The sequence below is a fragment of the Haliotis cracherodii genome, unplaced genomic scaffold, assembly GCF_022045235.1.
Source record: "Haliotis cracherodii isolate W230 unplaced genomic scaffold, xgHalCrac1.p SCAF_1, whole genome shotgun sequence".
NCBI lineage: Eukaryota > Metazoa > Mollusca > Gastropoda > Lepetellida > Haliotidae > Haliotis > Haliotis cracherodii.
This window is the reverse complement of record NW_027266264.1, coordinates 29,906,560-29,933,800: the sequence shown is the minus strand read 5'-3', so window position 1 is coordinate 29,933,800 and position 27,241 is coordinate 29,906,560. Positions and strand designations below refer to the sequence as shown.

Sequence of the window (27,241 nt, the reverse complement as noted above, 5' to 3'; positions counted from 1 at the left end):
CCCATTTCTGGTGTTCCCCGTCGTGATATTGCTGGAATATTGCTAAAAGCAGCGTAAAACCATACTCACTCACTCACTCTTCGGCAACCCTGCTTGTCGTAAGAGATGGCAATGGAACGAGTGACTTGGTTGATGCATGTCAACGTACTCCCACGGCAAGGATTGGTGCTTATCACTGACACGATTATTTACAGGCTGCCATCATATTGCTATTGCTGAGCATGCAGATTTACACAGCATATTAACATAAAAAATGACCCAGCTTTGAACAGTTTTTCACTTGTATCACGAAGTGTCAGCTTTATCTGGGAGGAAGGCACAAAGGGATGTAGGTCTTAAGATGTTTACCTACCAGCATGGGTATGGTGCTGAAAAACCTGGAAATAAAATCAGGGCCATACCAGAATTTGAACCCATAATCATAGGTTTGTGGCATCCTGAAGGGATGGAACTCTGCACAGTGGCCTAGAGGACTGGGCCACCCAAGATCCCACTCAGGGGAGAGATTGATGCAAGAAGACTGTTCTAGATTGGGACCATTAGTACGACTATGGCCAGAAACTTAATGTCTTTATTCTGAGTCGTACAGGTAGTGATTAAAGATCCACTTCTGAGATTCATCATCTGGGAAGCAGGCATTGACAATGAGCCCGAGACTATCCATCCCAAGACACAGTCCACTACGCACGTGCTCCAGCTTGCCGCCCTGAGGGAGAGGAAACAGTGGAGAGTCATACCTATGGTCATTGATGTAAGGGTGACCTCCCACCTTCAATCACATCCCCATGCAGTTCAGCGATTTGGTCAGTTATATATAGAAAGATTTGCAGAGTACAAGTTTCTTATTAACACATTTTTTTAAAGCTACATCTTCCCGAGGCAAGGGTATTAACTGACTAAAAGTCCAGTTTGCATCCTTGCCGAACTGGGCTGGAATTCTGCAGTTTTGGCGGGACTAAGCAGTCTATGCATAGTCCAATCAAAATCATGTGACGAACTAGACACTCGGTTTGTAAACAACATGGATTTCAACGTGCAGATTTCAGTTGACTGCAGGATTTGCAAAGCGTCGACAGCAAATCTTTTCATGTTTTTGGTCAAGGTGCTTAAGTGATTTGATGTACCATACCTTAGGAAGATGTGAAAGCTATTGCTTTGTGTGTATTTTACAATCTAGTGAATGGAAAGCAGGAAGAGTCGTGTGAGGCAAAATAGCAAAGTTGCAGTTTGCTGTGATACCAGTGCCAACTTAATGTTTCAATTTTCAAGTCAAGAAAATTGAAGTGCTTTTCCTGAAGTACATACCTTGACGTGTGACCACTTGTCCTTTGTTCCAATCAGACAGTCCTCCAACATGGGTCGCCCTCCCACCTGGATCTCCTTCACCACCACGCACTGCAGAGACGTCCGCAGCAACCCATCCGTCGTCCACGTGAAACCCTACAGAAACCATGTCCAACACATGAACCCAAGCTTAACCCTATATCAAACATGAAAACGCACACTTATCCAAATATCAAACATGAAAACTCACACTTATCCATACATCAAACATGAAAACTCACACTTATCTATACATCAAACATGTGAACCTACTTGTATGGCATGTATAGTTAAGTGAACCTATCTGTGGCATGTATAGTTAAGTGAACCTATCTGTGGCATGTGTAGTTAAGTGAACCTATCTGTGGCATGTATAGTTAAGTGAACCTATCTGCGGCATGTATAGTTAAGTGAACCTATTTGTGGCATGTATAGTTAAGTGAACCTATCTGTGGCATGTATACTTAAGTACACCTACTTGTGTAGCATGTATAGATAAGTGAACCTATCTGTGGCATGTATAGTTAAGTGAACCTACTTGTGTGTCATCTATAGTTAAGTCAACCTACTTGTGTAGCATGTATAGTTAAGGGTGAACCTACTTGTGAGGCATGTATAGTTAAGTGAACGTACTTGTGTAGCATAGTGATAGTGGCACGGTTCTGCAAACAGCGGCTGTGCTGCTTGAAACAAATACTGGTGGTTGTCCAGGCAGCGGTTTGTAGCAGGATTCCTGGCCTTGAAGTGAAGAACAAGACTACAATCAGCCACCACAGGAATTAAATGAAATTGGCAACATTTTTCATTGCCTTATTTGTATGTTTTACATATTTGTAGATTAAACTTGTCAACGATATCTCTGCTATCTCCACATACGTACCGACCCCCACGCTGCGGCATTCTTGTCATAGACGTTTAGTTCTGGCCAATGGTTCTCCAGGAACCACGTGAAGTTCTTGCACCCAAGCCTCGCCTTTATGGCCAGACGCTCACTCAGATCTCCGACATCCATTCTCTGCAGAACAGACGTACAACAATATTGATATTCGTACATACTGACGGAATAACATGAATGCTGAGGGGAAATACGGATCATCTGTTCCCTGTAAGTTAATTTCATAATAAGAGCCTTGGCAAGGGGCTTCAACATTCCTTCAGAAAGTATAAATAATCCTCAATTCCGAGATGTCATTAGGATATCCCATTTGGTTTGGTTTGGCTTGTTGTTTTACGCCGCACTCAGCAATATTACGGCAATATGACGGCGGTCTGTAAATAATCGAGCCTCGATCCATGCGTTTGGGATCGATGACATACATTAACCAAGTCAGCGAGCCTGACCACCTAATCCCGTTAGTCGCCTCTTACGACAGGCATAGTCGCCTTTTACGGCAACTATGCTTGTCGTACCTGGCTGACTTGGTTAATGTATGGGATATTTCTCGATGTATGCGAGTGAATGACTGTGAATCCATACGGAACACGCCAACACTACTGAGTCAACTCTGCAGGATAATTACTGACGTAATGTCTATTGACGTCACGTAGTAATGACGTCACAGCTTATACGTTTGACAGATGATATACTTTACAGGCGGCGTTAAACGAGATTCACGCACTCGTTTAAATGAAAATAGTCGGTCATGGTCATGGCGGCTGAGTTTGGGTCCGTGTTTTTGAACGGAATTTGCAAATGGTAATCTCAGAGCCGAATTGCCTTGGGTTTCCACTTGCCTGTGGCACTAGGTGTCCCTGATGTCTAGAGGCCCTACCGTACAGGTGAACCTCAAGGTTGTAAGCTCACCTCCATCTCAGGGAAGTAGTCGTAGATGAACTTCTTGTAGGGTGGGTCGATCCACACATCCACCGCCCGCTTGTAGTTGAACACCTCCGTCTCCCTGCGTCCCCCCGGGAACTTGTAGGGCTGGACCCGGGCGATGTGCCCCACCTTGCTGCAGGGGAGGTGCACGAGTCGCCCACCGCACATCCACACCTGTAAATATCTACATGCTCACACTCTTACGATAATCGCAGAATGATATGCCGGTAGGATGCCCAACTGAATCCACGGTGCAGCAGGCTCATATAAAACCCTTAACAATTCACTCTAGTTTTACAAACGGCTCTTCGTACTATACAGGCCCTCTTTGCTATGCAGGCATTTTACACACTGCTCTTTATACTATACAGGCCCTCTTTGCTATGCAGGCATTTTAAACACTGCTCTTTATACTATACAGGCCCTCTTTGCTATGCAGGCATTTTAGAAACCCCTCTCCATACCATATGCAGGCCCTCTTTGCTATGCAGGCATTTTAGAAACCCCTCTCCATACCATATGCAGGCCCTCTTTGCTATGCAGGCATTTTAGAAACCCCTCTCCATACCATATACAGGCCCTCTTTGCTATGCAGGCATTTTAGAAACCCCTCTCCATACCATATGCAGGCCCTCTTTGCTATGCAGGCATTTTAGAAACCCCTCTCCATACCATATGCAGGCCCTCTTTGCTATGCAGGCATTTTAGAAACCCCTCTCCATACCATATGCAGGCGCTCTTTGCTATGCAGGCATTTTACAAACCCCCCTCCATACCATATGCAGGCCCTCTTTGCTATGCAGGCATTTTAGAAACCCCCCTCCATACCATATGCAGGCCCTCTTTGCTATGCAGGCATTTTAGAAACCCCCCTCCATACCATATGCAGGCCCTCTTTGCTATGCAGGCATTTTAGAAACCCCCCTCCATACCATATGCAGGCGCTCTTTGCTATGCAGGCATTTTAGAAACCCTCCTCCATACCATATGCAGGCCCTCTTTGCTATGCAGGCATTTTAGAAACCCCCCTCCATACCATATGCAGGCACTCTTTGATATGTAGGTATTTGATGTGAATTATTTCGTCTACGCAAGGAACTATGTACATTATATAAGAGATATAGCAAATGACATTTTCTTTTCGCCTAAACCCCGCCAACGCATGGGTTATCAGTAATCTAAGATAAACATATGTTTTAAGACTTTCCGATAAACTGCTGTTTAACGTATGTTATCATTAGAAATGTGGGTCTGTATCACGCCGGAAGTCCCTCACAATTGAGCATGCGTACCCGCCAGGCAATCTCCAGGTTCTCGCCTCCCCAAACCTTCATTTTGTCATCGAAGCCGCCGATTTCCGCGAAGTATTGTTTGTCCACCGCATAGGCCGTACCAACCATCACCGAACCTCTACAAGGATACATGTTCATACCACATACAGTGTTGTGTATATAAGATGTTACTGGCCTCCTGTCAGGATCTATATGTGTACATGGTTTTACACCACTACTTAAGTGCCAATGGCACAGTTGAAGTCATAATATCACTGTTAAAGTTTGTTGGTTTGTTTGTTAGTTGTTTAACGCCGCACTCAGCACTATTCCAGCTATACGACGGCGCTCTGCAAATGATCGAGTCTGGACCAGATAATCCAGTGGTTGCCACCATGAGCAGCGATCCACGCAACTGGGATACGATGACATGCATCAAGCAAGTCAGTGAGCCTTACAACCCGATTCCGTTAGTCGCCTCTTACGACAAGCATAGTCGCCTTTTACGGCAAGCATGGGTTGCTGTAGACCTATTCTACCCCGGATCTTCACGGTCGAGTACCTTATCAATTGAACGGAGAGATACAGAGCTACTTTTAAACACCGTCTTCATCAGATAATGAACGGCAACAAATATAACTTCAATCCTTGAATGTAAACGTACGGCTTGGGACTGTCGTTTCCTTCTCCATACTGGTCAGGCCTGAAGAAAGTCTCAAAGAAGATGAGCCTCCAGTCAAAGCCGTAGCGCGTGACGTAGTTTTCATGCCACGTGTACTGCATGGTCTCCGCCTGTATGTAGTCCAGCGTTCCTAGCGCCACGGTCTTCCGGTCCTTCTTTATCTCGGTCAACAGGGGCTGCAACCTGGCGGAATGAGCAGCAGCTACGTAATGGGGAGACCAGAGAGGGCATTGGGGAAAGGATACCGACGAACAGCGGCGGATAGGACATATTGGAACAGAAAGAATATGGGAGGACATGGGCAAAGGGAAGACATGGGAGAACGGAGAGGATAATAGGAGTCCAGAGACATGGGAGAACGGAAAAAGCAACGTGAGTCGAGGAGGACAGGAGAGAACGGAGAGGACAACAGGAGTCCAGAGACATGGGTGAACAGAGAGGACATTAAGACTCCATGGAGGACAGGAGAGAACGGAGAGGACAACAGGAGCACAGAGACATGGGAGAACGGAGAGGACAACAGAAGTCAAGGGAGGACATGAGAGAACTGAGAGCACAACAGGAGTCCAGAGACATGGGAGAACGGAGAGGACATCAGGAGTCAAGGGAGGACAGGAGAGAACAGAGAGGACAACAGGAGTCCAGAGACATGGGAGAACGGAGAGGACAACAGGAGTCCAGATACATGGGAGAACGGAGAGGACATTAGGACTCAATGGAGGACAGGAGAGAACAGAGAGGACAACAGGAGTCCAGAGACATGGGAGAACGGAGAGGACATCAGGAGTCCAGATACATGGGAGAACGGAGAGGACATTAGGACTCCATGGAGGACAGGAGAGAACAGAGAGGACAACAGGAGTCCAGAGACATGGGAGAACGGAGAGGACATCAGGAGTCCAGATACATGAGAGAACGAAGAGGACAACAGGAGTCCAGATACATGAGAGAACAGAGAGGACAACAGGAGTCCAGATACATGGGAGAACGGAGAGGACATTAGGACTCCATGGAGGACAGGAGAGAACGGAGAGGACATCAGGAGTCCAGATACATGAGAGAACAGAGAGGACAACAGGAGTCCAGAGACATGGGAGAACGGAGAGGACATTAGGACTCCATGGAGGACAGGAGAGAACAGAGAGGACAACAGGAGTCCAGAGACATGGGAGAACAGAGAGGACATTAGGACTCCATGGAGGACAGGAGAGAACGGAGAGGACATCAGGAGTCCAGATACATGAGAGAACAGAGAGGACAACAGGAGTCCAGAGACATGGGAGAACGGAGAGGACATTAGGACTCCATGGAGGACAGGAGAGAACGGAGAGGACATCAGGAGTCCAGATACATGAGAGAACAGAGAGGACAACAGGAGTCCAGAGACATGGGAGAACGGAGAGGACATTAGGACTCCATGGAGGACAGGAGAGAACAGAGAGGACAACAGGAGTCCAGAGACATGGGAGAACAGAGAGGACATCAGGAGTCCAGATACATGGGAGAACGGAGAGGACAACAGGAGTCCAGATACATGAGAGAACGAAGAGGACAACAGGAGTCCAGATACATGAGAGAACAGAGAGGACAACAGGAGTCCAGAGACATGGGAGAACAGAGAGGACATCAGGAGTCCAGATACATGGGAGAACGGAGAGGACAACAGGAGTCCAGAGACATGGGAGAACAGAGAGGACATCAGGAGTCCAGATACATGGGAGAACGGAGAGGACAACAGGAGTCCAGATGCATGAGAGAACAGAGAGGACAACAGGAGTCCAGATACATGGGAGAACGGAGAGGACATCAGGAGTCAAGGGAGGACATGAGAGAACGAAGAGGACAACAGGAGTCCATATACATAGGACAACGGATAGGACAACAGGAATCAAAGTAGGACATGAGAGAACTGAGAGCACAACAGGAGTCAAAGGAGGACATGAGAGCACAACAGGAGTCAAAGGAGGACATGAGAGAACGGAGTGGATAACAGGAGTCAAAGGAGGACATGAGAAAAGGGAGAGCACAGCAGGAGTCAATGGAGGTCATGAGAGAACGGAGAGGACAACAGGAGTCAAAGGAGGACATGAGAGAAGGGAGAGGACAACAGGAGTCAAAGGAGGACATGAGAGAAGGGAGTGCACAACAGGAGTCAATGGAGGTCATGAGAGAACGGAGTGGATAACAGGAGTTGAATTACTTGGGGAACGGAGGGGACAACAGGAGTCGAGAGATAGAGCGCGGGCTATAAAAATATCACAATGAGCAACAGGTGTCCAAGGAGGAAATGACAGAACGAAGAGGACAAAAGGAAGCCATGGAGGACATCAGAGACCTGAGGCAGTTTACGTCCCAAATTCTCTGTGGTAGAGGTAAGAGTCGACAACAGTGGGGATCGGAGGTTATAGTGTGTGACCCTGCTGTCTGTGTGCCATCGTCCCAAACGTGGAGGCACATGATGTTTAAGTACCGCTTTGCATGTTCTAAAGACGAACATATAGCTGGGGATTAGCTGGACTGCAGGCATAAAACATTGCGAATGCCCGTGCAATGGGATGACAGAAGGACAAGGGTTTCCGTACATATGAAAAACAGGGACGATGTGGTCTAACAACATCCAACCTGTCAGGGATATTACTAACCAGTCGATATTGACCTCCATGTGACTGTCAAAGATGACAATTACATCCCCCTCGGCCATCTTGCATCCCATCTGTCTCGCCTTGATCAGGCCCATTCTCCCTGGCATGCGCACGACTCGCACCAGGCCTTCCGGGAACTTTTTGGAAACATATGTACTTAAATTGCCTTTAAGTTCTGCTGAAAACAATAAACAACAACGTCTAGTTTTATTTTATTTTCAGACGCAGTTAGATAAACTCGCCCATACTTATTGATAAGAATTGACTTCAGTATGTTTTCTGTGTTCACAGAATTACACAGTGGGCACACGTTGGTTAAAGCGCAAAAAGTTAATTCTTTATTAAAAGCGGCAAAACCCTTTCCATATTCATACACGTCACTGTCAACTCACACATGTCACTGTTAACTTACACGTCAGTCAACTCACATATGTCACTGTCACCTGCCACACGTCACCGTTAACTCAAAAGTCAATGTAAACTAATACATGTCAACCGTCACCTCACACATGTCACTGTCAACTAACACATGTCACCCGTCAACTCACACATGTCACCCGTCAACTCACACATTTCACTGTCAACTCACACATGTCACTATTAACTCACACATGTCACAACGCACACATGTCACATTCAACTCACATATGTCACTGTCAACTCACACATGTCACCTTCAATTCACACATGTCACTGTCAACTTACACATATCACCCGTCAACTCACACGTCACCTGTCAACTCACACATGTCACCCGTCACAGACACATGTCACCCGTCAACTCACACATGTCACCCGTCAACTCACACATGTCACCCGTCAACTTACACATATCACCCGTCAACTCACACGTCACTTGTCAACTCACACATGTCAATGTCAACTGCCACATGTCACTGTCAACTCACACATGCCACTGTCAACTTACACATGTCACTGTAAAGTCACACATGTAACTGAAGTTGACCCTTCGCGATATAACTGGAATACTGTTAAAAGCGGCGTTCAACCCAACTCACTCACACTATCAAATGTCACTGTCAACTCACACGTCAACCGTCAACGCACGTGTCACATTCAACTCACATATGTCACTGTCAACTCACACATGTCACTGTCAACTCACACATGTCAACCGTCAACTCACTAATGTCACTGTCAACTGCCCCATGTCACTGTCAACTGCCCCATGTCACTGTCAACTGCCACATGTCACTGTCAACCCACACATGTCACTGTGAGTCACACATGTCAACCGTCAACTCACACATGTCACTGTCAACTAACACATGTCACTGTCAACTCACAGATGTCACCGTCAACTAACACATGTCAACCGTCAACCCACACATGTCACTGTCAACTCACACATGTCACTGTCAACTCACACATGTCACTGTCAACTCACACATATCACTGTCAACTTACACATGTCACTGTGAATCACACATGTCAACCGTCAACTCACACATGTCACTGTCAACTGACACATGTCACTGTCAACCCACACATGTCACTGTCAACCCACACATGTCACTGTGAGTCACACATATCAACCGTCAACTCACACATGTCACCGTCAACTCACAGGTGTCACTGTCAACTCACAGATGTCACTGTCAACTCACACATGTCACTGTCAACTGACACATGTCACTGTCAACACACACATGTCACTGTCAACTCACACATGTCAATGTCAACTCACACATGTCAACCGTCAACTCACACATGTCACTGTCAACTCACACATGTCACCGTCAACTTACACATGCCACTGTCAACTCACACATATCACTGTCAACTCACACATGTCACTGTCAACTCACACATGTCAACTGTCAACTCACACATGTCAACCGTCAACTCACACATGTCACTGTCAACTCACACATGTCACCGTCAACTTACACATGCCACTGTCAACTCACACATATCACTGTCAACTCACACATGTCAACCGTCAACTCACACATGTCAACCGTCAACTCACACATGTCACTGTCAACTCACACATGTCACTGTCAACTCACACATGTCACTGTCAACTCACACATGTCAACCGTCAACTCACACATGTCACTGTCAACTCACACACGTCACTGTCAACTAACACATGTCACTGTCAACTCACACATGTCACTGTCAACTCACACATGTCAACTGTCAACTCACACATGTCAACCGTCAACTCACACATGTCACTGTCAACTCACACATGTCAACCGTCAACTCACCCATGTCACTGTCAACTCACACACGTCACTGTCAACTCACACATGTCACTGTCGTCGTCCAGCAGCAGGATCTCCTGCAGCAGGTGTCTGGGTGTCCTGTTGATGATGCTGTAGACGGTCCTCAGAAGGATGGAGGGCCACTCGTTGTGGAAGGGGACGATGATGGAGGCGGTGGGGAGATCGTGGTCGTAGGAGACGCCCTGACATCTACACACAAATAATACATAATAATACATGGGTTCCCGTGTAGAAGCAGGTATACACGAACCAAGGCGAGGTTGTGTGCAGAGGTCATATAAATATAAGGTTTGGGAAATTTCCGACATCCGACTGTTATTCCAATTTGTAGTTTTGGCATTCATGATTGTAATACAAGGTAAACGAAATAGGTCGAAAGGATAACTATAATAAATAAGGATTGCTGGGATTCACTTACTACAGGCCCGAGAAAATCCGGGGTAGAATAGGTCGTTAGGAACCCATTCTTGTCGTAAGAGGCGACTAACGGGATCGGGTGGTCAGGCTCGCTGACTTGGTTCATGCATGTCATCGTATCCCAATTGCGTGGTGATGTCAATCACTGGATTGTCTGGTCCAGACCCGATTATTTACAGAGCACCTTCATATAACTGGAATATTGCTGAGTAGGGCGTCAAACAACAAACAAACATACAAACACTAATTTATTACCATTAATGTCCATGGCATCGGGTATGGTTATTAAAGAAAACACTTACTCTTTAAACCGTGAGTCCGGCACTATTCTGTTGAGAGGAATTCTGTCACTTGCAAGAGTATTCACTCGATGTTTTTCGAGAACAGTTCGAACCTTCTCCATGTCGTCAGACTCGAACGCGATCCCCCGTCCATTTTCCCCCATTGCTGAGGGGTCGTTCTTTCCATAATTATCAATTAATGGATTTCCAATTTTCAAATCGGCATTCTTTCGATATTCTTCAGCGCTTACCATGCGCCTTTTTAACAAACCTTTCACAACATGAATGTTAGAAATGTTAACCAGTTCCGCCTGTAGACGTCCTCGCATGACATACACTGTCAGAAACACCAGCACCACAAACACGCACGTCACAATGTAGCGCTCAGACAGACGCATCATGCATTGGCTTCCACACTAAGTCACGTGGAGTCTAGTACACACGCTCGGGCCAATATTCCAATCGTAATGGACAACTTCTGGCTCTGAGACACAGCATCTGAAATGCACATAGCAGTACACTATCACCATGACAACACACGTACAGTATGCCAAACTACACTACCGGGCAAAAGAAAATACACACCCATGTTTGGTGGTGGCTAAAAATTAACCAGAAAAGAAATGGTTATTCGATGGGGATGTATGTACTGTAAATCGGGAAATGTTTGTGCCATGAAGTTATTGCGAATGTCTAACACAAACCTTATCTGCGTCTGGAAGGTTTTGCGACACCCTGTTGATGAGATAACCAAAGATCGAAGCTGCCTCTTGGTGTGTTATGCTGTGATGTGTTATGTACGATGATGAAATGGTGACTCAATGTCGTTCAGTGTTCTTTATACTACACAGCGTAAATACTAAACACAGACAAGCCATGTTTAGATTTAAAACTTGATTAGGAATATGGTCAAATCCTTAACGGATTACACATTTGGTATGCTCTATCTAACCACATTTAGGTCTTAACACATTAAAGGAGCTATCGTCTCTCAGGTGAGGTGAGGTGAGGTGAGGTGAGGTGAGGTGAGATTGGGTTTAACGTCACTTCCAAGATTATTGCACTTATATAGCGACGTGCATGCACGTGTGTGTGTGTGGCTGCTTGTACTAGTCCGGACTCATGCCGATTTATAGTGCTAGCCCACTGAGATACCATGCAGCAGTATAACATGAATCCCCCACTCAGACACAGTATACTGACTCCGAGCCGACCAGTCCATGTATAAGCCCCTTAATGCCGAGCGCCAGGGTAACAACAAGTACTATCTTTTAACGTCTTTTGGTATGACGCGGCCGGGGATCGAACCCCGGACCTTCCGCTCTCCGGGCGGACGCTCTACCATTAGACCACGGATGCGGTCTCTATCGTCTCTCAGCCTGAACACCACCCGAACACATCCCCACACTCTAAACATGTTCAGAATTGAAACACGTTAAAACATGTTTAGATTTTAAACATGTTTCAACATGTTTAGATTTTAAGCATGTTTAAAGTTTAAACATATTCAGAATTTAAACATGTTTTAATAAGTGCATATCATCAGGCAATAAGACAAATACTGATGAAATGTATGATATATATTGAAATTAGATGTGCAAAATAGATTCGCATCCACCTGCATAACACATATGCTAACAGGACGTACAACGAACTTGGTACAATTTTGACATGTCATTAATAATGTAAAACTTTAAAGGTCTCGGTTAATGGTTACTAGGAAACTTGTGACGACAATAGTCTTTGACTACAAATCAATATGTTGCAGGTTCGTATTCCGTCGAGGTTTAAATACACTCTTAACAAAAAAAGGAACGCAAGACGGATAGTGTCGGCCATTAAAGCAAATTTAGCGGACCAAGAGGTGCAAAATGAAGATTCAGAGGTTAAATGTGTTGTAGTGTCAGTGACAAATTTCCCAGATCAGAATGATCAGAACAAGGACATGCAAACCATAAGTCGGGAAACACGTACGATTCGGAAAAACGCACCCAATGCATTAACAAAAGGGCCATTGAGCTGCACGTACCGCAACTGCAGCAGCGCTATGAACGGTATTAAAGTGCATGGTTTTGATTTCCTGGCATCTGCGTCAATCGAACAGTGACAGTTCAACAACATGCCAAGATTAACAGAAGTGCAAAGAAACAACGCTATAGGTCGACTGCAAACAGGGGAATCCCGATCAGCTGTAGTCAGGGTTTTCAATGGAGCGCCCAGCACCATCACAGAGCTATGGGATCGGTTTCAACAGCATGGGTCAACACGTGATCGGCCAAGGTCGGGACGATCTAGAGTAACCACCCCCGCCCAAGATCGCTACATCCGATTGTGCCACCTACGTGAAAGGGCGACCACAGCCACCTCAACCGCATCCCAAATACCCGGATTGCGCAGAATCTCCGACCAACAGGTCTACGAGCAAGACGTCATTTTGAGTCGACAACATCGTCAACAACGACTGCATTGGTGTCTTCAACACAGGGTCTGGCCTCAACTGCGATGGAGAGATGTCTGGTTCAGCGACAAATCAAGATTTCTCCTCCGTCGAGGGAATGGAAGAGCACAGGTCTAAAGACGTCGTGGAGAACGTGACACCGGAAACAAGTGTTCACTACACAACATTTTGGCTCAAAACCAACTTAGTACAGTTCCTCGTATAAATGTATTTTGGCACAAATCTAGAAACCCCCCTATATTTAAATTACCTATAATGAATTTCAAGGGGGTATACACATTTAGCTGTTAAACGCAATCCTAAACATGTTAAAACCGAAACATTGATAGTATTTGTACTCTACAAAATGTAGTACCACTTACATGTCAATCAATCAATCAATCAAATTAGTGACCACAATATATTTTCTTAGCTCTAACTATACGTCGCGCGACAAACCATTTGTAGCATGGGACGTTTGTATATTTAATAGCAGATGCATACCATGGACTGTATGGTCTCATTGTGATGTCAAAGCGCAGATAAATACAAGTGAGAAGACCCATTCCATACTCATAAGAAATCACTGCTAAAAGCCGAGTCTATTTTATGAATCGGATTCCCTAAGTACATAAAACTAAACCAAGACACATCAACAATTGGGTCAAAACAATCAACACTTGGGTCAAAACAAATCAACAATTGGGTCAAAACAGATCAACACTTGGGTGAAAACAGATCAACAATTGAGTGAAAACTGATCCACAATTGAGTGAAAATAGATCAACACTTGCGTCAAAACAGATCAACAATTGGGTCAAAACAGATCAACAATTGGGTCAAAACAGATCAACAATTGGGTCAAAACAGATCAACAATTGTTTGAAAACAGATCGGCAATTGAATCAAAACAGATCAACAATTGGGTCAAAACAGAGCCACAATTAGGTCAAATCAGATCAACAATTGGGTCAAAACAGATCATCACTTGGGTCAAAACAGATCAACAATTGGGTCAAAACAGATCAACAATTGGGTCAAAACAGATCAACAATTGGGTCAAAACAGAGCCACAATTGGGTCAAAGCAGATCAACAATTGGGTCAAAACAGATCCGCAATTGGGTCAAAACAGATCAACAATTGCGTGAAACTGATCCGCAATTGTGTGAAAAATGATCCACAATTGGGTGAAAACTGATCAACAATTGGGTCAAAACAGATAAACAATTTTGCCAAAACAGATCAACAACTGTGTCAAATTAGATCAACAATTAGGTTAAAACAGATCCACAATTGGGTCAAAACAGATAAACAATTGGGTTAAAATGCGCCATAGCAGTGAAAGAATCCCAACTGCGGAGACACATCTGAAGTTGTAAAATGTACTGATTTAAATATGCGTATCAATACGACAGATCATGGTGTATTGATTGTTTACGATCCATGGAGGTTGGAGTTGATATAGAGCCTGTTAAATACTTGCCTGCGCGCCATTCAACTGCGGTATCAAACACGACACCAACGCCTTTCAAACTAGATCATTTTTTCACTCAGCTCCAGTTGTGAGACTCTCTTTCTTGCAGCAGTAAACATTTTTTAGGACATGGCTACAGTGCAATTTACACGACACGAAGAAACAGTATTTCTCCAATCAGCAATGCTAGGTAATGTATACCATGAAGTCCATACGTCAAACGTTTCAAATTTACATATAATCTTGTCGCCGAATTTACACAAATCCATGTTCCTTTCGTTATCATTTCCAAAAGAATTTAACAGAACCGACGCCTAGACGGCACTCAAAGAATACTCCTACACGGTTTTAATTCGTTATATAAAATTTGAATTAAAAACTTTTTGAAATTGAAAAAGAACTCGCATACAGTTAACTACGGTTATAACGAACTCAAATGGGCCACTAATTTTAGTTCGTTGTAACCGTAGTTCGTAATAAGCATATATACAGCATATATACAACCAATGGGCGGGACTACAAATAAGTTCGTTATATCGGTCAGTTCGTTATAAGCGTGTTCGTTATAACCGTAGTTTACTGTAATATAAAACTGCTTATGGATATCTTAGACATCTCAATTTTGAAAATCCATAGATTTGATTTTTTCGGCACAAATTTACAATATTACAAGCTTGCGGGCACGTGGTTGCTAATTCATTTCTTTCCCCAGTCTTTCATTGAAACAATGTTTTTTTTACACAAAATTACGCAACCACAGATTACTTTTACAAACTGCTGCAGGAATGAGTGGTAAAATAGACATCAAATTTAACAACAGCTCTTTTAATTTGCAACTACATAACAAAATCGCTGTGCTTTGTTTTACCCCTTGGTTTAAAAAATAGATAGCAAAGACTAAAAGTATGAAAACATTCGAGGTAATAAGACCTATAAATGGTCCTACCCTATACAACACCTACCTTTAACATATGGTACAATGAAATGAACAATCATCAATGCATTTGGTATTGTCATACTTGTATCTCTGGAACTGGTCCGTCCAACCAGGAAGGGGGTAGTCTAGGTATATCGATGATTTGATATCGTCCAATAACCATCAAATAGGCCAAGCCAATTCCTTTCCACTGAGACCGACTCGTGGTCAAGAAGATAGAGTCTGTCCGGAGAGCGGAAAATCGGTGGTTCGATCCCCTGCCGCGTCATACTAATAGACGTTAAAAGATGTAACCCTGTCTGGTGATCGGCATTAACGGGCAAAAACAATGACTGGTCAGCTCGGGGTCAGGATACTGTGTCTGAGTCGGATAATGGGAAAATAGGCATTGCCTAAAAGTCGGGCCGGGCCGGGCCAAGTGTTATTGGCTAATTACTTCATTATCGGCGATCATACCTACATATTATTGATGCAACATATACACATGACATTAATAAACAATCAACAACAAAAAACGTGAAACATAATTAGGTATTTCGGAGTAAATCGTTTGAAATCCCGAAAGTGGAGCTGTGTGTAAGCGTCGCTGATCTAGGTAACATGTAAAAGAGCAATCGTTAAACGAAATAAGATTTGAAACGTATCAAATACTTCTAGCTATCGCGATACATATTTCCATCTGTCGGCATAGCGTTTATATTTATAGGGTAGTACTATATCTATGTAAATACCACTTAATAATGTCACTGTTCATCGTGTATAAAGCAGACACGTTGCTTAAAGTAGACCTCTTCTCCCCATACTCTCAACAGTCTCACAAGTGTTCGGTCCGACTTGGCCCGGGCTGTCAAAATCAACTTAAACCTCACAGATGTAACATGAAATGGATTCACACCTATAGATTAGTATTATATCTACCTAAATATCTCTTTATAGTGTCTCAGATCGCGGTTTTTAAAGAAAACAAGGGGCTCAAAGTGAAGCCCTTTTCCCTCTACATTCTCAACATAGTCTCTATCAGAAGTGTTTGGCTTGTGATCGGTCCGACTTGTCCCGGGCTGTCAAAATCAATTATACACACAGATGTATCATCAAATGTGTTAATATATGTAGCTTAGTGTTGTATCTACCTATAAAACACTTTATAATGTCACAGTACATCGTATTTAAAGAAAACTTGGTGCTCAAAGTGAAGCCCTTTCCCCTCTACATTCTCAACATAGTCTCTACCAAAGTGTTTGGCTTGTGGTGGGTCCGACTTGGCCCGGGCCGTCAAAATCAACTTTAAACACACAGATGTATCATCAATGTAGAGGGAAAAGGGCTTCACTTTGAGCACCAAGTTTTCTTTACATACCGCGATCTGAGACACTATAAAGTGGTATATAGGCAGATATAATATCATTTTCTCTTGGAACATCTACAAGATGTACAGCTACATGTATTTACCAAAAGAAAGAATCTACGTTTTTACTTCATTAAATAAACATTCACTCATTGAACATCTCCAACAGTTTTGTCCATGTTGAGATCCACTGAAATGGTTAGTTCACTTGTTACATTTATATAGAACAGAACGATATTTGTAATTAAATATGATTGTGGATACATTTACCTTGGCTATATTTTAAAATTCAACAATTGCGTGTGGTTTGTTTGTTTGGAAGCATAAAATCAACTATTGTTTGTAAAAACCATTTGTGTGTGTTAATATATATGTTTTTTAAAGGAAGAGGTGTTTGAATAAATAATTATTTGTGTGTTCACAAACCCCTATCATGTAATTATATTTTCCTGAATAACATGTTGTTTGCATGTAAAATAAATGTCCCTGTTCACCTATGTAGAAAGTCAATAAGCGAAATAAAACTGAGTAACAGACTGTGTATTATAGATCCATAGAAATACGATTGGATAGACGGTCAATTCAGAATACAACAGGTGTAAAGTGTGGCTAATTGAAATGTATCTCAATGAGTAATTGAAATGTATTTCGTAGGTAATAATCAATAAACATTGTGACAGAAAAACAAGTGAAGGATTGAGTTGAATTTTAGTTTTGCGAAAAAGGTCCGTGTCTGTGGGTGAAACTAAGTTTGACAATGTTGCAAATGATCACTTTCTTTGACTTCATTACGGATTCCTCAACCTGTATCGAGGAGAATTGTACTAAACAACAGAAAAAAAGGAACAGCCCCTGGCCTAGACCTCACCTCTTACCAAATAATCAAACACTTACCTACCAAACTACTCCAAACTTTACTTAAACTATACAACCTAGTCTACCTAAACGGACAGGTCCCATCCTCATGGAAGGCAGCTCTAGTAATCTCAATACCTAAACCAAATAAACCAGCAGATCAGGCTAACTCCTATAGGCCTATCTCCCTAACCACAAATCTCTGCAAATTAATGGAACTTATGACTAAAATTAGGCTACAGCACTACCTAGACCAAAACAACATCATAAACCCCGACCAAAGCGGCTTCACTCCTGGCCGATCAACTCTCGATAACCTCGCCCGACTAGAACAGGATATAAAAACAGGACAGCTAAACAAGCAATACACCATAGGCATATTCCTCGACTTCTCTAAAGCTTTCGATATGGTATGGCACCACGGGCTAATACAGAAACTTAAAAAAATAGGACTAAAAGGCCAAATAATAAACTTCATCCAAGATTTCCTAAACAATCGCAAAATAACCGTGGGTATAGACCACACGCTATCGGACCAGTGTCCCCTAGAAAATGGCACTCCCCAGAGCAGCATCCTCAGCCCAACCCTCTTCAATATAATGATAAACGATCTATTCGAGGGCTTATCCCCTAAACTAAACACTTCAAAATTCGCGGATGACGGAGCCCTATGGATCCGCACTAAAAGCATTAAAATGGCAGAAAACTTAATCCAAAAATCTCTAAATAAAATACAACAATGGGCAGACAAATGGGGCTTCTCCCTTAACTCAGATAAAACAACAGGAGTAGTATTCAAACATAAAAACATGAAACCTGCCTTCCCAATCCTCCAGCTAAACAACCAAACATTCAAATTCCAAAAACAAACCAAATTCTTAGGACTCATTTTCGATCAACACCTCACCTGGGAGGCCCATGTCCAAAACCTAAAAACTAAATGCAGCAAAGACCTTAAAGGGGCACTGATCTAACGCAATTCCCCGGGCTGGTTGTTGCCTTTGTTATTGTTTTTTCCCAGTGAGTACCCGGATGTAGAGCAGAAATCTAGACTAGCTCGCGACCTCTGTTGCGCCATTCGTAAGCGCATTAGTCACTTTTATGGATACCGGTAGTAATAAGAGCGTATGGTCACATTGATCAACAAAATGAAATACAGTTTTCGAGATAATAAGGAAATGTAGGCATCTTTGTGGGTAGCATCGGAAATGGTGACGAAGTTTTGATAAGTCACTTGCTTGGTAATTTTGCGATTTTCGTTTACACTATTTTGACTTGCAACACAAAGTAAATATTTCACCTGAGCATTGCTTTTTTTATAGTGGGTATATTTTTTTACTGTCAAAATGTGTAACATATTTATTAAACGTCTAAATATTCAGTTATTTTACAAAGTGACTGAAAAACATTTCCATCTGTATTATTATGATAACGAATTCCAAACATTTTGATGTTGAATGTCATCACCAAGAGACTGAAAATGTAACATTGAAAAGTACATTTCTATGTTGTTTGGCTTCTAATCCTACATAATAATCTGTTGTGATGTTTGTAGGCCCTTTTGATCGTCTTAATCAATCTGGACAGATTTTTTAGTCAAAATGACTGAAATATTTACACATTTTATAAATTGCCTGAGAGAATCACATGTTACAAATTGACGGTAATCTATACACGCTTACAAAGGAAATGACCTGTGAAAACAACGTCTATCGCGCATTGAAGAATTTCCCAACCAAGACGTAGAAAAAGAAGAACGAATCGGTTCAAATGAAGGAAAACAAAATGCAAATACCATAATTACAACTTACCAAATTTATGTGTATAAATAGGCAGCTTCCTTATTCCAGGAATGTATCCGTGAATATCCACACAAAGGAATAATATCCCACTCGTCTGCAGCTATACAAAATAACTTATTCGATGTCACGTTTCTCTGTAACTATCAAATATTCTAAAAGATATATATCGTTTCGGGTGTCAAGTCTCAAGGATCGGCTGAGAAAGGCCACGTGACAACTATTTTCATTACGTCGACGGTTCCTTAAAAATCCATTGAGTTTGACAACAATGAGCAACCAATCAACGTATTATCAGTTAACCCTTTGAACAAATTGCATGTTGTTTTTACATCGGCACTTCACGCCATGATATGAGTGTATTCCCCTTGTTTTAGTAAACCTAGACATGTAAACACTCACTTTTGACATATCCACTGTGCAGGATAACAGTGATTAATCAATCAACGTATTTTATGTTAATCCTTTGATGACAAGGAACGATCCGTTGATTTACAAAAAAAAGTAAATCAACTGATCATTCATCTCTTGCTGGTCTGCCACGTGCATATTACATAACCTCACTTCAAACCAGGATTTAGATTGAATAATTACCCCAGACACAATAAATGCCAAATGAGAACCTTTGTCAGGTAATGTAAGTGGTGCCACCACTAATTGTACCTGTAATAAATTCATTAACTGAGCATCAAGTGAATGACGACAAATACACAAGTGTAGGGTTATACGAGAAAACGTGGATGACAACAAGGGAGTAGTAATCGTATTACGCAATCCGAAATCCGAAAATGCTTTCACTGCATGGATACTTTTTTTTAGTATTAAACTATAACCATCTGGGGTATTTCCAAATGACGACTTCCGATGAGCTCCGCCGTTCTTTTTGTCTGTTTGTTTAGGCTGAAGAAATTATTTAACATGCGCCCTTTGTCGAATCTTTATAGATCACAGTTAACCAATCAGTGTTTATGCAAAAATGCGAAAAACAAATATTGCCTCCAGCCTCCAAGTTTATTTAGCTGTCCTTGCAGACGGTAGCCCAGTCTCTGGTCACGCTCAGTTGCGTTGCGTATCATCCGGGTACTCACGGGGGAAAAAACAATAACAAAGGCAAAAACCAGTCCGGGGAATGGCGTTAGATCAATGCCCCTTTAACACACTAAGATGTCTCACCGGCTCTAACTGGGGAGCCTCCAAAGATACCCTCCTCTCACTCTATACAGCACTAATTAGATCAAAACTAGACTACGGCTGCGCCATATACAATACCCTAAACAACTCTCTATCTAAAAAACTTGACTCAATACAATACCAAGCCCTTAAACTAATTACACACACCCAACATGGCACCTCCTACACCTCACTTCAGGCACTTACAGGGGAAATGCCACTAAATCTACGCAGGGAACATCTAAGCCTTAATTTCTGGGCCGCGTCCCAAACAAACCCTCTCATCCAAAACTTAATTAACCAAAACATTAGCCCAAGAAACCAAGCTCTAGCTCGCAAACACCCCTTACTCACCCCAATATCCCAAAGAATAACTAACTACCTCAATGAACACCAAACTCAAAATCTTAAACAAAACTGCAAAAAATCAAATATCTTCACCCCTAAACTCAAAATACCCCAAATAGACACAACGCTAGCAAACCAAATAAATAAAGAGAGAGAGAATGTGTTTATTTCAGTGTCACGTGCACATTATATGATAAAATACAAAATGTACATTCATAGAATGATAAAAAGCACCCGGCCATATGGCCTATGAGACACTATAATCTAAAATATCACAGAACAACAATAAGTTAAGAAAGCACAAATGACAAACAGTCCCTACATTCAATATATAATTAAAACATGAATTATACCCAAACCTGCATGAGAACAATCACACAGGTCTATCAACAACATAGATTCTCGCACAGACATGCATTCCGCCGAACGCATACACACATGTACATACACACACGCATACACACACATACATACACGCATACACACATATCATACACCTAGACCCACAGCCCATACATACACACATACCTACATACACACACACACACATACACAAACACACACCTACACCTACACACAGCCACACACACACACACACACACAGAGACAGACAGACAGACAGACACACACACACACACACACACACACACACACACACACACACACACACACACACACACACACACAAACACACACACACAAACACACACTTACTTACAAACATTACAGAAATTACGTTAACTACGTAAATCATAAAAGAGCATTCCTTCTTCTGACCATGAGATGAATCTTAGAAGCAAGTAGGAGTTGGCAATTAGGATTTTGCATTAAAAACACATATTTTTCTGTTGGGTTTTTATGCGTAAATTCATCGTCTACATTCAGGGCATACTTGAAGACGTCGTACATTATATCTGAGTACAGTGGGCAGGTGATGGTGAAATGGGCTTCATCCTCGATATCTAAGGGGCAGAGAGGACAGATTCTGTCATGAAGTGGAATTGGCGGCTTAGAATATCTGCCTGTCTCTACACACAGAGGCAGACTGCAGGCTCTCAGTCGTATGAAGGACTTGCGGTGGTGTCTAGACATTGTATTGGTTACATAAGCTTCTGGGTACAGGTCTTTCTTAAACATGCGATAAGTCTTAAGATTATTTCCGTTTGTTAAATTTCCTTTATCGTCCCATATGTCAGTAAACCCCTTCTGTTCATCCTGAATGTTCAGCTGCTTGCGAATAAGTAGTACAGTGGATTTAAAAGTAACTGCGGTTAAGTATTGCTCAAGTCCCAAGGCTTTACTCAGCTTCTGCACTCGGTGTTCCCAGGATCTCCTCCGGTTGAGTGACCACATATGTATCTTGTGTGGTAGTCTGGATTCGTGCATAAGTCCCACTCTCATCCACAATCTGAAGACCTCAAGATGTTGTTTGGTTACACAAGAGGTCCAACCCATATCTCCTCTCGTAGCGATGTTCGAAGTTTTACGACTGGCTCCAAGGAAGAAGCGACACGCTCTGTTTTGGATTGTGTTAAGGCATTTGTGTTCATAGAGTCCCCAAATACCTGCCCCATACGTTAGAATAGGCTGGATCAAAGAATTATAGAGGGCAGTAAATACTTCATAGGCCATTCCACCTGCATCACAAAACTTGGTGAAAAGTGCACTCAGAGCTCTGCCTGCTGATTTTGCCAACTGGTTGACCGCTGTCTTGAAGTCCAAATGTTCATGGAACCTGAGGCCGAGGTATTTGTAGGACTGCGTGTACTTCAATGTAATATCACCACATTTAAACGTTACTTTGGAGCATTCTCGCTTGCCTGGTCTGAAGTGAACGATTTGAGACTTCTCACCATTAAGCTCCAATCTCCACTTAAAACACCATTCATGAACTTTGTCGAGCATCATTTGTAAATATTCTTCTGTCGGTGCAAGTAACACTGTGTCGTCTGCATAGAGAAGAATACTTATATTCCCATCCTTGACATCAACACCACAGTTCAAATTCTTAATGCTGCGAGCAAGGTCATCAATATAAATGGCAAAAAGGGTTGGTGAGAGAAGGCATCCTTGCTTAACACCATTGGGTACTTTAAACCATGGAGTTAAAGAGTCATTTACCCGCACAGCACAACTGACCCCTTCGTATAGAGATTGAATTGCTTTCAACATTGGTCCTCCGATACCTGACATTTTCAATTTATACCATAAGCAGTCTCTGTTTACGTTGTCAAACGCTTTTTTCATGTCGATGAAACAGGCGAAAGTAGATTGGTAAGAGCATCTCCTGTTGTTGAGAATCTCATACAGGCTGTATATATGGTCCATGCAGCTACGTTGTTTCCTGAAGCCATTTTGCTCCTCAGCTAATAAGTGATGATCTTCGATGAAGGCTGATAATCTGTGGTTTAAAATGTCACAATATACCTTGCACGGGACTGAAATCAAGCAAATACCTCTGTATGTTAGTGGTTGCCGAACATCAGTGGTGCCGGGTTTAACGATAGGGTTGATAATTCCAGATTTCCAAGACTCAGGAACACATCCGCTCTCAAAACAGTAATCGATCAACCTATGGAGAATGTCAATACAAACATCGTTCTTAATTGCTTCAGCTGGTATAGAGTCAATGCCTGCAGCTTTTTTGAGTTTACAACGGAAAACAGCAGCCTTGACTTCCTCCCGAGTGATCGCACGGTTGATGGCTGTTATGTCATCACGGACCGTTGTGACGTCATCCGTTGTCAAAGAGTTACGTACAAACGACAGGTGTGTATTATCAAAGGACATTGTGTTGGTATTGTCGTGGTAGAGCACTTCGTAGTCATCTCTCCATCTTTTCATGACGAGTTCAGGGTCGGTTATGACGGTACCATCATCGTTCGCAACTTCCATGGGAATACGGACTTTGCGATCGTTTCCAATTCCAAGTTTACCAAAGGATTTCCAAAATACTGAGGAATTACAATGCTGTAGTTGCTCCAGTAAAACACTCTGTTCTTTTAGCTGGTATGATTTTTTAACCTTTCTATGTAACTTGTCAAAGTGGGCTCTCTGACTAGAGTATAGTCTACGTAGGTTCCGTTTCTGTCCCTGGTTGTTAGCTCGTCGCCACTGGCGTTCCAATTGACACACTTTATTCCACTGGAGTTGTAACTCCAGATTCCAATACGGTTTACCGGTGCGTTTGTGTCGTGTAGTAGGATTAGGTGATTTCGAGTTCGTGGAGCAGAAAACATCAAGACTCTTGGTAATAAGAGACACAAATTCATCGTATGCTGAGTTGATATCTCTCTGTGTAGACAGACTATCTTCTATACGCTGTATGGCAGCCACAACAGCCTCGGAGTTCCCATCCTGTAGAAAAACACCTGGGATATCTTTCACGTTGAAGCGCCGTATATGCTCTCCCCCTGTAGGTTGAGTGTCCTTGTCTCCACTGTCAGCGAACACAGGTACATCAGTGACCCACTCAATGATGGAGTGATCAGGTATAGCATTTGGTACTACCAATTGCCTTTCACAGATTAAATCACTCATACACACCACAGAGAAATCAGTATACAGGGGTAATTGTTCGTGGGGCACAAACACATAGTCAATTACAGACTTACCACGCGTCGATACGTACGTAAAATCGTTCTTGCCGATGCGACCATTTAACATGGACATATTGCAGTCTACAAGAAAGTCTATCATCTCCTGTCCGTGTACATTACATGTTTGGTCTATGACAGAACGTGCTGGTACTTTGTCTACCCCTTCAATATAATCACTGTCATCACTCCGATCATTGAAATCCCCAAATATACAGAACACTCCATTGTTCTGGTAAGTATAAACATGCTGACGCAGTGTACAGAAGAACGCTGAGGGGTCAGTCCCATAGCGAGACGAGCCTGCAGGGGGTAGGTAACACACACAGTATATGTAGGTTGCACTCTTATTGCTCAGCTTTATCCACAGAATCCCTTCATATTCATTATTAAGTACAGAACAGTCATAAAAATCAAGAAGTGTTTCCTTAACTAAAAACCCAACCCCACCTGATCCCCTTTTAGCATGTTTATCGAATTTCATTCTGTTATGCCCTATCCACCTGTAGCCATCTACTGTGATTTTCTCATCATCACGTAAAAACGTCTCACACAAACCTATAATATCATAATTTCTTGACAATAAGACATCGTTTCTAAAGTTCGAATTATCATTGTCTTTCAAAGAAAAACCGACCCAAACATAGCTACATACACGAAAATTGGCCAAATTGGTGTCACATATACACTGACGGATCTTCAGACCCGATCTCCAACCACACAGGCTTCGGAGTCCATACCACACAACCAGTTATATCCACACAATCTTACCGACTCCCTAACAACCAATCTATATTCACGGCCGAACTTATGGGCATGGCCTCAGCCCTGCATAACCAACAATCTAAAAACAACAATAAAATCCTAATTCTCACCGACTCCCTTAGTGGACTACAAAACAAAAATACCAAAAAACGACCTAAATTTATAAACCAAATACTTCAAAGCTCCAACGACCTAACAAAAGCAGGCAAACAAATAACCTTCTTGTGGATCCCCGCCCACGTAGGAATTTACGGCAACGAAAGCCCCGATAAAGCAGCTAAATTATCTCTCAAAATACCAGAAATAAGCCTAAACCTACCCATCTCAAAATCAGAAATTAAAAGTGTTAACAAACAAAAAATAACCAAAAAATGGCATAATCAATATCAAAACACAATTAGCCAAATCAAAAAAGTGCTCAGAAAACCACTAGCCTAACCAAAAATCCTACACCCCTCAAACAAAATTGACAGATCAATTACAAAACTTCAAACAGGACACACTAACCTAAATAACCACCTAAAAAAACTTAAAAGGCACACCACAGTCAACTGCCCCCACTGCAAACAACCCGAAACCACAGAACACGCACTCATCCACTGCTCCCACTACAAAACACACAGAACCACACTACAAACCACCCTCAATCTAAATAAGGGTCCTACTCTAGATGAAATACTAAACACTCAAAATAAACTAGAAAACTTCAAGGCCCTAGGCGTATTCCTAATCAAAACAGACCTAATTAAGCGCATCTAAAAACTAATTAATCTACCAATCCAAAATCCAATAAACATACAAACACCCACCTCACCCGGCTCCCTTAGTTCCCTCCTCCACCCACCTCGGCATTTATTCCAAATTTAAAAATTCCAAAAATTCAATATAATTAAGCAACCCCTAAAAGTCCCCTCTTGGGTTGCACACACCACTTTCACCCTTTTCGGAATACACTAAATGGTCTGGCCAGGCCCGTGTGCGAAATACGCTACAGTCGGAAAGCGCACGTTAAATCTTCTATATCAGTCAGTCAGTCAGACACTGACTTTTCTACGAGACTCACGGTATGTAGTCATAATCATCAGTTTATTACATTGTTGAAGGTGCATTTTTATTCAAACTCAATTAAATGAGCAAAACTATACGTTTGTGGACATTTGAGATCTGCCTAGATATGCGCGTTTCGTTTTATTATTCTGCAATCCGTTTTTAGTATTACCCGCTGGCCCGGCCCGGCCCGACTTTTAGGCAATCCCTAGGATATGCATGATAAACTGCGGCATGATATCTCAGCGGGTTGGCACAATAAAATCGGCTTTAATACACACACACACACACACACACACACACACACACACACACACACACACACACACACACACACACGTTGCTATATAAGTGCAATAATCTTGAACGCGACACTAAACCCCATTGCAACTCACCTCACCTCTTCTGTGGCAGTTAACAGATCGGGATGTTTGAGAATCGGTTCTGTGTCAGTGAGCAGAGTGGCAGCAGAGTGGCTGCAGAGAGGCTGCAGGGTGTCTGTTCTCTCCAGGTAAACTAATAAGAGAGTTTGGGAGTCTACCGTTGTTTTATAAATGGATCGCAGTGCATTTAAGTCCACTGTTTCAATAAAATAGTCCGTAGTGTTTGTTGATCAGTATTTATCAATCATATATAACTTCGGACCTAAGATCAAAGTTTGCTTCAGAATCATTTTCATATACGTACTGTTGAACCTGCTAGAATAGTTCAAAGCCTACTCCGGGAGACCCGCATGGCTTCTCTCCCTTCCCCGATAACGCCGCCCGGACAGGTGT

General features: G+C 42.6%; 1 protein-coding gene across 1 annotated transcript; it reads right to left on the bottom strand.

The window, feature by feature from the left end:
* Nucleotides 1–535: 535 nt before the first annotated feature.
* Nucleotides 536–27,241, bottom strand: LOC139463229 (polypeptide N-acetylgalactosaminyltransferase 1-like). The gene is made up of 11 exons (XM_071244570.1): nucleotides 26,861–27,241; nucleotides 10,712–11,188; nucleotides 10,015–10,181; nucleotides 7,738–7,915; nucleotides 5,078–5,278; nucleotides 4,435–4,552; nucleotides 3,128–3,316; nucleotides 2,204–2,338; nucleotides 1,957–2,061; nucleotides 1,306–1,440; nucleotides 536–706 (listed from the first exon to the last, which is right to left on the bottom strand). Exons 2-11 carry the CDS (start codon nucleotides 11,089–11,091, stop codon nucleotides 572–574), a joined length of 1,743 nt encoding a protein of 580 aa, XP_071100671.1. The 5' UTR covers nucleotides 11,092–11,188; nucleotides 26,861–27,241; the 3' UTR covers nucleotides 536–571.

Coding starts and splice junctions, on each gene's coding strand:
- LOC139463229 (XM_071244570.1), bottom strand. CDS start 11,091: ATGATGCGTCTGTCTGAGCGCTACATTGTGACGTGCGTGTTTGTGGTG. Junction 4,553..5,077: donor GGAAACGACAGTCCCAAGCC/GTACGTTTACAT, acceptor GTATCCTTGTAG/AGGTTCGGTGATGGTTGGTA. Junction 2,339..3,127: donor ACTACTTCCCTGAGATGGAG/GTGAGCTTACAA, acceptor TCTGTTCTGCAG/AGAATGGATGTCGGAGATCT.